Source organism: Dendrobates tinctorius, unplaced genomic scaffold, assembly GCF_039654945.1.
Source record: "Dendrobates tinctorius isolate UK_male_01 unplaced genomic scaffold, ASM3965494v1 ptg000039l, whole genome shotgun sequence".
In the NCBI taxonomy this organism is placed as follows: domain Eukaryota; kingdom Metazoa; phylum Chordata; class Amphibia; order Anura; family Dendrobatidae; genus Dendrobates; species Dendrobates tinctorius.
In genome coordinates this window covers 36277040-36291874 of record NW_027361707.1, presented here as the reverse complement: position 1 = coordinate 36291874, position 14835 = coordinate 36277040, and the positions used below count along the sequence as shown (strand labels likewise).

Genomic DNA, 14835 nt, shown 5'->3' with positions numbered 1-14835 from the left:
TAAATCATCTTCCTTTATACCTTGACATTGTGCCGTTCCTCTACTGTTCCTCCTAAAAATTGATAAAAAAAATTCACAACTGGGTGTTACTACTGCTCTTGTCCATGAAGTATGTCAATGTACAGGCGGGATCAACAATCTACTTTTAATTTATTTATGTAACAGGGTTAAATGCGGGAAAGATTATTATCACAGATAAATGCACAAGAACAATATTCACAGTATCATTTACAAGCAACAGGCAGTTATATGCATAGAGACATATTGGTTAGTACTAGTGATGAGCGAGCATGCTCGCCACTACTCAGTACTCGCCTGAGCATCTCACTGCTCGAGATGCTCGGAACTCGCTATTTCCAGGGCTGCTCAGCAGGAGCTCCGATCCCCACCCTGCATGTTTGGCGCTCTTGAGAGAGCCAATGAACATGCAGGGATAGTCTGCCACACACTGTAACTCCGCAGCCATGTTGGTTGTGGCATTACAGTGATTGGCTGGCTGCACAGCATCATCAGGTCTATATCAGACCTGGCGCCGCCCTGCTCGTCACAGTCTGCTCTGGAATCAGTCAGTGTAGGTAGAGCTGCTGCTGAGCTAGGGATAGATTTGCTTGTGTCTTAGTTAGTGTAGGTATACCACAAAATATTTGACACATATCCATCTCAACTAACAGTCCTTCTGAGGACTAATCCAGCTGCATAGATATCAGTGCTAGGCAGTGTATGTGGCAGACTGCAGTGCATATAGCAAGAGGGTCCATTCCAGTTCTGTTTGCTGCTGCGGCTTTTACAGATATTACTAGACATAGCCCCAGGAATCAGGGGACAGGAATATTTTTTGGGGCTCTTAATCCTGATTATTTGCTTAAAAAGCAATCCAGAGAACACCGTTTTTCTGCTCCATTTGATTGTTGGCACTGCAGAATACAGCCAGATCCTTTCCATATTACAGCGCTAAAAGTCCATCTATTTAAATCTGTGGTTTGTCCGTCACACGGATCACATATAAAAAGTGCACTCGAAATTCTTCCATTTCTGGCCTCCATTTAAATTTCATTGCAGTGTGTTAGCAAAGTTATTGACACCAGTTTGCTGTTAAAAATAGTTACCTGCAGGCAGGGACAGACTGAGCATCGGGCACTTCTGGCAAATGCCAGAAGGGCTGGTGCCTGTATTGGGCCGCTCGATCTGTTTCTGCTTCCGGGGCAATCCACGCAAACTGCGGGGTCCCCCTCCTGCAATGATGCAACATGGATATTCCCCTGTACTGAGCACGGAGAGCGGCCATCCCCACGCAGACAGGCAGCACCGGCAGCCTCTGCCCGCAGAGCAGGAGCACACCCTCGGGGTCCCCCACACAGACAGCTCAGGTGTCGCAGAGTGATGATGTGTGCGAGTGCTGCGGTCACCCGACCACGAGGGGGCAGGAGCACTCATTAACCCTTGCAGCGCCGAACAAGGGTATGAGGTGCTGCGCTACAATATTGACTACAAGACCCCGACGTGTAATGCGAGGAGCTGTGGGGGACTACAAGTACCAGGGAGCCCTGTGCATGTGTGGGAAGGAGAGAGTAAACTGTACTAAAGATTGAGTGTTAAAATTCAACATGTGAAAGCCATAATGTGTACGGTATGGGGCCTAATGTGTATGGGAGCTCTAATGTGTAAGAGAAAGCATAACTCCCATTGCTCACAAAACACATACAAAACAGTACATATTTAACCCTTTTGTGGTGGTAAAGACACAGGGCGTCACACATTCCTATGGGTGCGGAAACGCTGAGAGTTCCGCAAAAAGAATGACCATGCTGCTGATTTTACCGCGATGAGAGTCCCATAGGACTGTATGGGATGCATTTTCTTAGCATTTTTGCAGAGGAAAATTACAGCAAAAGCGCGAAAAAAACGCAACTTGTGAACGCAGCCTAACATTTGCAGACAAAGCTCTTCTCCACCTGCAGCTGTTAGAGGCAGGTCCACGCACAGGCATTGCCTGCTCGGTATGGGGTGAGCTCATCCCATGAATCCACTCCACGCACTCGCTACCAGCTTGCGCTGTACATGTACGACGGATGATGGAAAGGGGTTAAAAAATTTTTTTGCTCTATTGAGCCACAACTTTTTTATGTTTGTCGATAGGAGTATATGAGGACTTGTTTTTTGCAGGACATAGTTTTTATTGGTGCCATTTTATGACTTTTTTTGTAGAGCTTTTTATTACATTTTTTTGCTGGCAATAACACTAAACATCAATTTTGGCTTTTTTTTTCATTGCGCTTACTGGGTCTGATAAATTGCATCCTTATTTTAGTTCTAGTCATTAGACATGGCAATACCCAATTTGTGTAGTTTCGTAATATCTTATTATATTTTTTACAATAAAATCTTATAAAAATGTAATTTTAAAAAAATATGTCTCGCTATATTTGTAGAGCTATACTCTTTTTATTTTTTTTGTTGAGGAAGCTGAGGGTTTTTTTTTTGCAGTATGAACTGTGGAGTTTATAGGTATAATCCTTATATTCATGTGACGTTTTTATTCAATTTATTTTGAGATGATAAGAGCTCAGCAATCCTGTCTTTGTGTTGTAATAGTTTTTACAGCATTCACTAGTGGGGCTGAATGACATATTAGCTTTAGAGTTTAAGTCTCTACAGTTGCAGTGATTGTCATTTATCCATTTAAAAAGGGGCTAAAAAGCAAAAAATGGCAATTTATTATTTTTCTAAAGCTTTTTTTTTTCTGTGTGTTAGGCCGGGATCACACTATCGTGTGTGATGCGGGAAACTCGCACGAGTCTCTCTCATCAACACCCGGCACTCAGGACCGGAGTGTGCGGCTGTATTTCTATGCAGCCCCAGCTGTGGTCCCGAGTGCCGGCGGCAGCTCCGGGTGTTGATGTGAGAGACTCGTGCGAGTTTCCCGCATCACACACGATAGTGTGATCCCGGCCTTAGTCCCAAATCGGGAATTAAACATTTAACAGTTTGATTGCTGGTATAAAAACACTGGAATGCGTCTGATCCTGGAGACAAAGCTTCTTAAACTGAAAAATTCTTTTAATGTCAGACCTCACACCAGGACCCCAATATTAATCTCCGATTCCACAGCAGACTACCCTATCTTAGGCTACTTTCACATTAGCGTCGTGCGACGCACGTCGCAATGCATCGTTTTGGGGAAAAAACGCATCCTGCAAAGTTGCCCGCAGGATGCATTTTTTTTCCATTGACTTTCATTACCGACGCATTACCACACGTCGCATCTGTCGTGCGACGGATGCGTCGTGTTTTGCCGGCCGTGACTCACACAAAAACGTTACTTTTTTGTGCGTCGTCTCCGCCATTTTCGACCGCGCATGCGCGGCCGAAACTCTGCCCCCTCCTCCCCGGACATGACAATGGGGCAGCGGATGCGTTGAAAAACTGCATCCGCTGCCCCCGTTGTGCACGCCTTTCACAGCGCGCGACGGTACGTCGCCCCGACGCAGGGACGCTAATGTGAAAGTAGCCTTATCAGAGCCTACACCAGACCCTATATGAATATTATACCTCCTACCAAAACCCTATATTTATATTTATCCTCAGACCCCTAAATTAACATCAAGCCCTACAGAAGGGGTGTCTCAAGGTACAGAGGGGGAGAGCGCTCCCCGCTTGTGAGCTGCCCACGCTACAGCCGCGCTCCATAGATGACACCCTGCTCAGAGACTGATACGAGAGCGGCGACGGCCGCAACCTGCGACCACTGTGTGACGGACAGACCATAAACACACACAGACACTAAGGGGCGGATCATGTGACCACTCTGCCAGGCAGAGCAGCTGCCCGCAGCGTCCAATCACAACGCGCTACGTCAGAGCGAGGTCACTTTAGCGTGGGCCCGTGTTTGACGGCAGGGTGACGTCAGAGGGGGCGGGCTCAGCGCCTGCCTCTTGTGTGACAGTGTGTGGCGCGGCGCCGCTTTCCTCTCCCGGCTGTGCAGATGGCGGCTGCTGCTAGTGATGCTCAGCGCGTGCTGGTGTACGGGGGCAGAGGCGCCCTGGGCTCCAGGTGCGTGGACTACTTCAAGTCCAGGAACTGGGTGAGTGGCTTTGTTTTCCTGTGTCCTCTGTGTGATAGGGGCACTGTGGTGCTGGACAGGTACAGTGGTCACCTGTGTCCAGGAGTCGCTGCCCAGATGCATGTGTAGCAGAGCTGATCCATGGATTGCATGTAGATGATGTCAACAGGCAGTCCTGGATAAAAAAGTTTTTTTGGAGCACAAGTTTTGGTGCCCCATGGCGGACCTGCCCTGCTGCCTCCATTCTAGTTGTTTCCATTGCTGGGATACTGGAGACCTGTCCCATAGAGCAGAACAGGAGTCTCAGCTGAGATGCCAGATTTGCCTATATGTAGATGTCGTATTCAGAGGGAATTCGTAGTTATATTCCGTGTGGTATTTCCTGATGAAGGGGGCATGAGACCCCTGAAACGCGTTGAATAAAACCGCTGCAATCCTACAGCATTCTCCTGGAATTTGTCCCAGCCTTAGTGCGGAATATAACTATGAATTCCCTTTGACTATATAATTTCTTCTGGTCATTGAGGACCTGTGGATCTGCAGCAGCCGCTACCTACATGCTCTTATCTCATCCTAACCAGGTGAGCAGATTTCATGTTAGACTCTATCCTGTAACGTGGATGAGACCCTATTGCGCTTTGTCTCTCTCCCCCCCCCCCCTTTTTTTTTTTGCTATATGTAGATGTTGGTATCCCTTTTTATAATGTTGCCTTATTCTTGCTTTTACTGTCTCCCTTTTATTCCCGCAGTGGGTGGCATCCATAGACATAACAGAAAACGCAGCCGCAAATGCCAACGTTGTTGTTAAACCGTCCGATTCTTTCTCCGAGCAAGCAGAAGTGGTGAGTCAGCGGGCGGCCGTCTGTCCACATCGCGTCTGCACAGCCCCAGGTTACTGGATGCCGACTGATGTGTACAGTGACAACCATGATAGAACGGATGCTCTGATTATTTAATTTCCTATCAAAGGTCCGATGTAATTACTGTAAGAGCAAACTATCCAGTGACGATATCTGAGAAGTGCTACCTCGTCCTCGAGTCCCTACATGTGGCTGTGGCCCTACGATGTCTCTTGTGGTTGGATACATCGGGAACGTTCCACTTTTATAGACAGTACATGTATCATGCAGGAGATATTATTGTGATCAGTGCATTAGCTCAGCCGGATGGTGTCTGGGTCCCTAATTAGGTGATGCCAAAAGCCTTCAATAGCTGCCAGTCATCTGATGATTGTCAGGGATTTCTGCAGCTGACCGTAGTGCTGGCATCAATTTGTGAAAAGGGTTGCTAAAACTATCCCCTTTTATTGACACGGTGATAAAATCCATGTGCCGCTCAGCATGGCGGTGTGTACATCTGCTCTATATTTAGGATGAGATTTTCAGGCTATAACGTCCCTCAACTGCTCTCCTACATGTGACGTTCATGTCTATGAAGTGTTAACGTGTTGGGTCAGGCTGTGTTATACAGTTAGCAGTGACCAGAGCTAGCTCCGATCATTTAAATGCCACGGTCATCCTCTGACATGACATTAAAGAAGCCCTCCTCATCCTCCCATGAAAGTTTTCATCCAATATTTATCTTAAAGAAAAAAATATAAATATGGATCTCAGAAAACGGTTATGCAAACATATATATAGTAAATAAAGAAAAAATGCAACACTCACCGGCTGAGCTGAAAAGTTAAATGGCCTTTATTTCACAACCGTGCCACGGACAGATGAAAGGACAAGCAGGACGTGAGAGGAATGTTGGGGGAGGTGAAAGCCGGACAACGGCCGTTTCACGATTACTCGCTTCTTCGGGTCCAGCATAGTATATTATAATTTGTGTAGCGTAGGTTCTGCAGAATGAATACTGCTGAAAATGGAAAAGCTACGGCAAAGCTGCTTTATTTTTTTATATATTTTTTTCACATTTTTTAGTACATCTTATGGTAAAATGAATGTGGATTACAAAACCACTGCATGTCCCAAAAGGAAAAAAAAAGAACCCCCATACCATCGTCCTACTTAAAATATAAAAAAAGTTATAGTTCTTGGAAGAAGGGGAAGATAAAAAACAAATCGCAAACATTACAGTGAAAGGTTTAATTTCCAGTGACAATAAACGGGTCATGGTGTCCGGGTAGGACATGTGTCTTCTAGTTAGATGGTGGAGCTTAATCTTCGGAATCTTTGTTGTTCCGAAGGCAGGAGGATTACGCGAACCCTCGGGGGTCTCGGACTTTGAATATTTGGCTGCTCGTAGTGCAGATAATTATAATTTCTGTATAAATGTTTGACCTGTATTGTGATTTCCCATTAATCAGTGGGAATGTGAATTGTTCTGTTGCGAGTTCGACCCATTGCTTCTTTCTTTCTCCCTTCCTTTCATCAGGTCAGCTCAGCGGTGGATCAGCTCCTCGGGGGACAGAAGGTGGATGCCATCTTGTGTGTAGCCGGAGGCTGGGCAGGAGGGTCTGCAAAGGCCAAATGTAAGGAAATGGGGTTTTGGTACGGAGGGTTTTCATGTTGCACCTGCTACTTTTCACAAACTTATTAGTGATGTTTACAATGGAGGGATCAAAACATGAGGGATTATTCCTTGGCCTAAAATGTAGTGGAAAGTTTTACAGCGCGCTGATTCTTGCTACCTGAATGGTGTCTTGTTCTGCAATCGTAAAGGGGTTATACCCATCTATAGAATGGGGGGCCGATGGCTGTGATCCTGAGAACTCAGGAAATCTTGATGAGTCCGTAGGCCTGTATGGAGCAGGATGCGGGTTGAGGGTGAAGGTAGCGCTGACCTGTAGGGATTTGTGTGAGGACACCGCACCTATTGAAGTCTAGTATGCCATAGCTGCTGGAAGAGGTTTTTTTTTTTTTTTTGCGGCTAAATGTTGCTCTGCTGGTGGAGATTGCATTGATTTATTCTGTTTTATTCACAACATGTTTCTAGTCCATACCAGCCTCTTCTTCAGGAGAACCACTCTTATAGACCTGTGACTCTGCAGAGCCCTGGATTGAATATGGTGGAGATGTCCATGCTCAACCTCTGCTCTCTAGTCATTATCTATTAGACTGCTAGAGAAAGCCAAGTGCAGTTCTCTTATTTCCAGCACTCCCATAGGCACTGAATGGAGGATGAGCATGGGCACCTTCGCTCCACCAAGCCAGGGCTGCAGAGCTTCCCTATTCTGCATTGTTGGTGGTCAGAGCTCCGCATTGAGTCGGTGTTCAGGTTAGCCAGCGGCCAGTCCAGAAATCACGGACTTTGAAACTGACTTTTAGTCGGTGCTTTGTCCTGTTCCAGTACTAGATAACATGTTTTCCTCCAATTTTCGGGAATCTAGCCGTTTCCTTATGTCTTATTCAACGTTAAAGGGACAATACCAGTGTTACCACAGAGAATGTATAAAAAAAAATCCACAATTCAGAGTGAGTCAGCTGTTTTAACCACACGTGCACCTGGTACCAATTTATGCTAATTGTTTTCATAAGAGCCAGATGTGGACTATTTGGGTTATATTTTATGACGTTCTTGAAACCACACAAGGGCTTTGTTTTATTTTTTTTTTTTGTTTTAAATATAATTTTTTTTTATTTCAGTTTTACTGAAAAAAGAAAAAAATGTGATTTCTGATCACTCAATGTAGCCAGTATATAGAATCGTAGAGTTGGAAGGGACCTCCTGGGCCATCTGGTCCAACCCCCTGCTCAAAGCAGGATTCGCTAAATCATCCGAGTCAGATGTCTGTCCAGCCTCTGTTTGAAGACTTCCATTGAAGGAGAACTCGCCACTTCTCGTGGCAGCCTGTTCCACTCATTGATCACTCTGTCAAAAAGTTTTTTTCTAATATCTAATCTGTGTCTCCTCCCATTCAGTTTCATCCCATTGCTTCTAGTCTTTCCTTGTGCAAATGAGAATAAAGTTGATCCTTCTACAATGTAACAGCCCTTTAGATATTTGTAGACAGTTATTAAGTCTCCTCTCAGTCTTCTCTTTTGCAAACTAAACATTCCCAAATCCTGCAACCTTTCCTCATAAGACAGGGTTTGCAGACCGGTCACCATTGTGGTCGCTCTTTTCTGAACTTGCTCCAGTTTGTTGATGTCTTTTTTAAAATGTGGTGGCCAAAACTGGACACAGTATTCCAGATGAGGTCTGACCAAAGAGGAGTAGAAGGAAATTATGACTTCCCGTGATCTAGACTGTATGCTTCTGTTAATACATCCTAGAATTGCATTTGCCTTTTTTGCTGCTGCATTACATTGTTGACTCATATTCAGTCTGTGATCTATTAGTATACCCAAGTCTTTTTCACATGTGCTGTTGCTTAGTCCTATTCCTCCCATTCCGTATATGCTTTTTTCATTTTTATTGCCCAGATGTAGTACTTAGCATTTTTCCCTGTTAAAAACCATTCTGTTAGTTGCTGCCCACTGCTCCAGTTTATTTATATCTTTTTGAATCCTCTCTCTCTCTTCTCTAGTATTAGCTATCCCTCCTAGCTTTGTGTCCTCAGAAAATTTAATCAGTTTACCCTCAATTCCTTTATCTAAATCGTTGATAAAGATGTTGAACAATACAGGGCCCAGGGCAGAGCCCTGTGGTACCCCACTTGAGACATTCTTCCAACTGGATGTGCAGCCATTTACGACCACTCTTTGGGTCCGATCACTAAGCCAGTTATGAATCCACCTAACAGTTGCCTTGTCCATTCCATACTTAGTCATTTTTTCAATAAGGATTGTATGAGATACTTTGTCAATTGCTTTGCTGAAGTCAAGATATACTATATCTACAGCATTTCCTTGATCCACCCAATCAGTGATTCCGTCATAGAAGGAAATTAAGTTAGTCTGACATGACTTATTAGTTACAAACCCATGCTGACTCTGTTTAATCACTTCATTCTTATCCAGGTACTGACATACATGTTGTTTAATAATTTGTTCAAAGATCTTTCCTGGTATAGAAGTCAGACTCACCGGGCTATAGTTGCCTGGGTCCACCTTCTTCCCCTTTTTGAAGATAGGAACAACATTTGCTCTTCTCCAGTCTTCTGGGACTTCTCCTGTTCTCCAAGAATTTTCAAAGAATATGGAGAGGGGTTCAAACATTTCTTCTGCTATCTCCTTCAGTACTCTGGGGTGTAATTCATCTGGACCTGGAGACTTGAATTCATTTAGGTTAGCTAAGTGTTTCCTCACTGTCTTTCTGTTTAGATATCCTGGATTCTTCTATTCCCTTAATAGGACAGTGAAGAACAGTTGATGTTACATTTCCTTTCTAAGAGAAAACAGATGCAAAATAGGAATTTAAAAGTTCGGCCTTCTCAACATCCTGTCTTACCATTTCATCATTTTCATCCTGTAAAAATCCTATAGCATCTATGACTTTTCTTTTACTTTTGACATATCCCCAAAATCCTTTATTATTGCTTTTGACATCTCTTGCAAGCCTCAATTCATTGTCAGCTTTAGTAATCTGATTTGTGCCCTGCAGGTTCTGCAGACAGCATTATATTCTTCTTTAGATATGCCTCCCTCTTTCCATTTTATAAACATTTCTTTCTTCCTTTTTAGCATGTGCTTGAGTTCTGTGTTCATCCATCCTGGTTTCCTTAAATGCTTCCTATTCTTCCCTCTTTTCGGAATTGTTAACAATTGTGCTTTGAGAATTTCATTTTTCAAGATTTCCCATCCTTCCTGGACATTTTTGTCTTTAAGGATATCCAGCCATTGGATCCCTCCAATTCTCTTTCTGAATCCCTTAAAATCTGCCTTTCTGAAATCTAACCTTGACGTCTGAGTCTTCACAGGTCTTCCTCCTCTAGTTATCCCAAATTCTAAAATAGCATGGTCGCTACCTCCTAGGGTCCCAGCCACTTTTACCTCCTCAACCATTTCCTCCCTGTTTATAAGGATTAGATCCAAGGTAGCAGTTCCCCTTGTTTTCTCCCTTACCTTTTGGAAGATAAAGTTGTCAGCAAGAGAGGATAAGAATTTCCTTGACCTGTTAGTTTTGCCTGAGAGAGATTCCCAACAAATGTCTGGATAGTTGAAATCTCCCATGACAACTATGTCATATTTTTTGGAGAACTTGGCCATTTGATGCATAAAGAGTTCATCCATATCTTCAGCTTGCACAGGCGGCCTGTAGTAAATGCCTACAATGGTGTCCTTTCCATTGTTCTGTCCTTGTATTCTTACCCAAACAGAATCTGTTAAGGTTGATATTAGATGTAAATTGGGTCAATTGTGAGTAAATGTGCAATGTATTCTATCATTGAAAGCCTGAATATTGCCTGGACGTTGCTGCACAGATCCCTGTCTTCGGTAGTTAATCATTAGTTGGCAGGAACGATAACCCGTGTGCATTTGCTCTATTGATCTGTAAGAGGCAAAGTATTCTAGCTTTTTTTTTTTCTCTGTGGATTTGGATATGTCATTGATTTTAGAGGGATTTTCCATCTTTCTGAAAAGAATAATGGTGGGGAGCCCTGGTGTCTGCTGGACCACAAATGATGACATCGGGTCCATCAATGATCCGACTGCTGCGGCCACAATGGGTAACTGCTAGAAATAAGTGAGATGATTTGCAGGAGCCCGGTCCAGCGGATTGTGCCCTGCGAGCTGCTTCCTACCTGCCAGAGACCCCAGCGCCTTGTTGGAGTAATAGACCTGATTCAATGTGCCTGCATCACATCACAATGCTGACCGTGCCGGGCTGAAAAATCAAGAGGCGCGTTGGATTCTGGTAGGAGGCTGCTCACAGGGCTCCCTTTCAGCAGCCACGGACCACCGATGTTGCTGCAGAACGAGGGTCCTGCAAATTGACTTGCTTTTTTCTAGCTGCAAGATCATCTGATGGTCCGGACGTCCTTTCTTTCCAGTCCAATGAAGGATTTCTGTGTAACTATATAGCTTCTCCCTTTTTTTTTTTTTTTGTGAGCTTGGTTCCTCACTGTAATTTAAAAAGAATAATAAAAAAAAAATCCGGGAACATATCTAAAATATCATGTTATCCAAGTGTCATATGAGAATGGAATACTTTAATCGCCGGGTTTCTGTCAGATCTCCAGTCATTCAGAAAAAGGGACTGCAGCCTGGTGTTCATGCCTCAATTATGACTATGGGGAAAAAAAAAACTCTTTAGAACATATGTGCATCTCAGCTTAATTCAACTGGCTTGAAAAAAAGAATCTGTCAGCAGGGGTCTGCTATTTAATCTGAGTGCAGTATAATGTAGGGGCAGAGACCCTGATTCCAATGATGTCACTTACTGGGCTATTTTCTGTAATTTCAATACAATCAGTGTTTTATCAGCAGAAGCATGTCACTACAGGACTAGGGGTCACATCACAGCAGTCCAGCTAATCTGTGTAACTCCTCCACTACCACTGATTGTCAGCAAGCTGCCAATGTACACAGCTTGCTGACCATGTACAGAGCTCCGCATTCTTAGCTTTGCTACAGAAGGGAAAACAGGGATTCTATCAAAACTGCTGCATGCAACACAGTAAGTGACAGATCGCTGGAATCAAGGTCTCTACAGTTCGCTTTTCTCAGAGTACATAGCAAAAACCTACTGAATGATTCCCTTCGCTTCTGTTTTCTTGATTTTCAGCTTTTTATAAGAATTGTGATCTCATGTGGAAGCAGAGTGTTTGGACATCGACCATTTCCAGTCACCTAGCTACGAAACACCTGAAAGAAGGCGGCCTGCTCACATTATCCGGGGCGAATGCTGGATTATCCGCTACTCCAGGTAAAGGCCAGGATATTGGCCGCAGGAAAAAATACATAAACGGCATAACGGATGAATAAACATATATTCTAAGGAGAAAAGTATTGGGACACCCATCTTAATCATCGAATCGAACTCTTCATTTCCCCCGTTGTTTATTATCTGGCCTCTTGGTTTACGGTCTGAGTTTACTAATGAGTGAGGTGGGACAGTGGCTCAGTGGTTAGCACTACTGCTTTGCAGCGCTGGGGTCCTGGGAGAACATCTGCAAGAAGTTTGTTCTTCCCGTGTTTGCATGGGTTTGCTCTGGATATTCTGATTTCCCTCGCAGTCCACAGACCAACTGATAGGGGATTTAGATTGTGAACCCCAGTGGGTACAGCAGTAATTTCAGTAAAGTGCTGTGGAATATGATGTGCGACAGGATGATTTATGAGTTCACTGATAACAGCGTGGTCCTGTATTAGGAACCACTGGTGTAACAAGTCCGATCATGACTTTCTTCCCTCCTAAATCTTCCCCATCATCTGTGAGTGATAATATTACGAAGTGGAAGAAACTGCAGTAACTCCGAAGTGGAGACCATTTCCTGTAGAGCGGGGTCACCGAATGAGGAGCAGAGGTCGCCAACACTCCGCTGACTCCATAACTGCAGAGTCCAAAGCTCATCTGGCATTGACATCGGCACAAACACACTGGCTGAGCAGCTGCATCACAATGCTGAACATCAGGAGGAAACATGTCCTGTGTAGTGACTACTCTGTCTGCTGGACAAGTCTTGGCTTGGTGAATGCAAGGAGAATGTTACTTGTCGACTGCATTGTGCCAGCTGTAAAGTTTGGTGGAGGAGGGATAACGTTATGTGGGTGGTTTTTCAGGGATCTGCATATGCCCCTTGCCTCCTGGGAAGGGAAGTCTTAATCCTTTTTGAAAATTGTAGCTTCCAACTTCGTGGAAACTTTTTAGGGAAGGCCCATTTGTGTTCCCCATGACTGTTCCCAGAGCACAAAGCAAGATCCATAAAGTCATGGTTGGGGGAGTTTGATGCGAGAAGAAGAACCTCATCCATCATCTTTGGGATAAACTAGAACAGCGATTGTGAGACTCGCAAATGTTCTGGATGATTGGGCAGAAATCCCTACAGACACCTCCAAAATCTTGTGGGAAAATGTTCCCAGACGAGTAATGGCTGTTTATAGCTGCAAAGGGCAACCAACTCCTAGTAATAAGTATGGATTTACTATGGGATGTCCTCAAAGTTCCTGTAGATGTAATGTGCAGGTATCCCAGTACGTTTGTACATATAGTTTATATTAGATATTTTGAAAAAATTAGGTTTTCTTGGCATGTTATTAGCTTTAATTTGCTCTTTATTTCTGGGCATTGGGGAGTAGTAACACCTATTACCATCTCCAGATTGCTACCCCGTGAGGATCTGGCCTACATGTAGTCTCTGTAGATCTGATTTCAGGATTTCTCCACTTACATGGTGAGTGTGTCCGTGTCCTGAGTAAAGAGACCTTTGCCTCCTGGTAGACTCAGCCATTTGTCCTGAAACAGTCAGTGATTTCCTGCTTCACGAAGTTGAAATGAAGACTGAAATGAAGGCTGGGAGACCTAATAATGTCAGGGCCATGTATGTCTGTTGTGCAACATAAAGAATAATGTCCCATTGTCTCATCCTGGAAACCACATCCAGGGGCCCTCAGGAATGTCTCTGTGTCTATGGGACATGTGCGTCTCATTTTGGAGGAGACGGTATGTGTTACACATGTGTTGGGCAATGTCCTCCACAGGCTTGTTTGGCCTAATTAAAACAAATTGCAGAAGAAAATATATCTAATTACAATATCCATGATTAAAAAGCAAACAAAAATAAAGTTTGATTTGTTATATACTTTCTTACATAATTTGTTACATATTTAGTGAAATAAATTATCATTTGTGCTGCCCTCTTTCGGTGTCCAGTCCAGTCCTACATGACAGCGGTCTTCAAGTCTGCGGTGGCACCCTTGGTCTGGCATCATTGGCATCTCTTCACTTACTGGGTCTTTCAACAACAGTTTCCAGCACAATGCACATCGTGACGTTGGTGGTTTTTACTGTTCTTTGCCAATATGGATGAATTGTTAATATGTATCAATAAAGATTTTTAATTTCCGTGGCACTGGATCTCTTCTCCTTTCTTTAACGTCATGATGCTGCTGGGCCTGTCAAGTTCAAGAGGCATCTAGGATGCCAGGACAAGGATGCCACAGAGGTGGACTACGCTGGCCTGGCTGCCACAGAGGAGGTGGACTACTCTGGCCTGGCTGCCACAGAGGAGGTGGACTACTCTGGCCTGGCTGCCACAGAGGAGGTGGACTACTCTGGCCTGGCTGCCACAGAGGAGGTGGACTACTCTGGCCTGGCTGCCACAGAGGAGGTGGACTACTCTGGCCTGGCTGCCACAGAGGAGGTGGACTACTCTGGCCTGGCTGCCACAGAGGAGGTGGACTACGCTGGCCTGGCTGCCACAGAGGAGGTGGACTACTCTGGCCTGGCTGCCACAGAGGAGGTGGACTACTCTGGCCTGGCTGCCACAGAGGAGGTGGACTACTCTGGCCTGGCTGCCACAGAGGAGGTGGACTACTCTGGCCTGGCTGCCACAGAGGAGGTGGACTACTCTGGCCTGGCTGCCACAGAGGAGGTGGACTACTCTGGCCTGGCTGCCACAGAGGAGGTGGACTACTCTGGCCTGGCTGCCACAGAGGAGGTGGACTACTCTGGCCTGGCTGCCACAGAGGAGGTGGACTACTCTGGCCTGGCTGCCACAGAGGAGGTGGACTACTCTGGCCTGGCTGCCACAGAGGAGGTGGACTACTCTGGCCTGGCTGCCACAGAGGAGGTGGACTACTCTGGCCTGGCTGCCACAGAGGAGGTGGACTACTCTGGCCTGGCTGCCACAGAGGAGGTGGACTACTCTGGCCTGGCTGCCACAGAGGAGGTGGACTACTCTGGCCTGGCTGCCACAGAGGAGGTGGACTACTCTGGCCTGGCTG

The 14835-nt window shown here is 45.0% G+C and overlaps 1 protein-coding gene across 2 annotated transcripts in view; it reads left to right on the top strand.

The window, feature by feature from the left end:
• The first annotated feature begins 3864 nt into the window (after positions 1 to 3864).
• Positions 3865 to 14835, top strand: part of QDPR (quinoid dihydropteridine reductase) — a 34049-nt gene continuing 23078 nt past the window's right edge. Inside the window, exons 1-4 of one of the 2 annotated variants that reach the window (XM_073574631.1) lie at positions 3865 to 4081; positions 4810 to 4902; positions 6440 to 6536; positions 11675 to 11815. In XM_073574631.1, coding sequence (XP_073430732.1) covers positions 3983 to 4081; positions 4810 to 4902; positions 6440 to 6536; positions 11675 to 11815 — 430 coding nt within the window. In that variant the 5' untranslated portion in view covers positions 3865 to 3982. The remainder of the gene's footprint in view (positions 4082 to 4809; positions 4903 to 6439; positions 6537 to 11674; positions 11816 to 14835) is intronic. The other variant, XM_073574630.1, reaches the window with a different exon arrangement.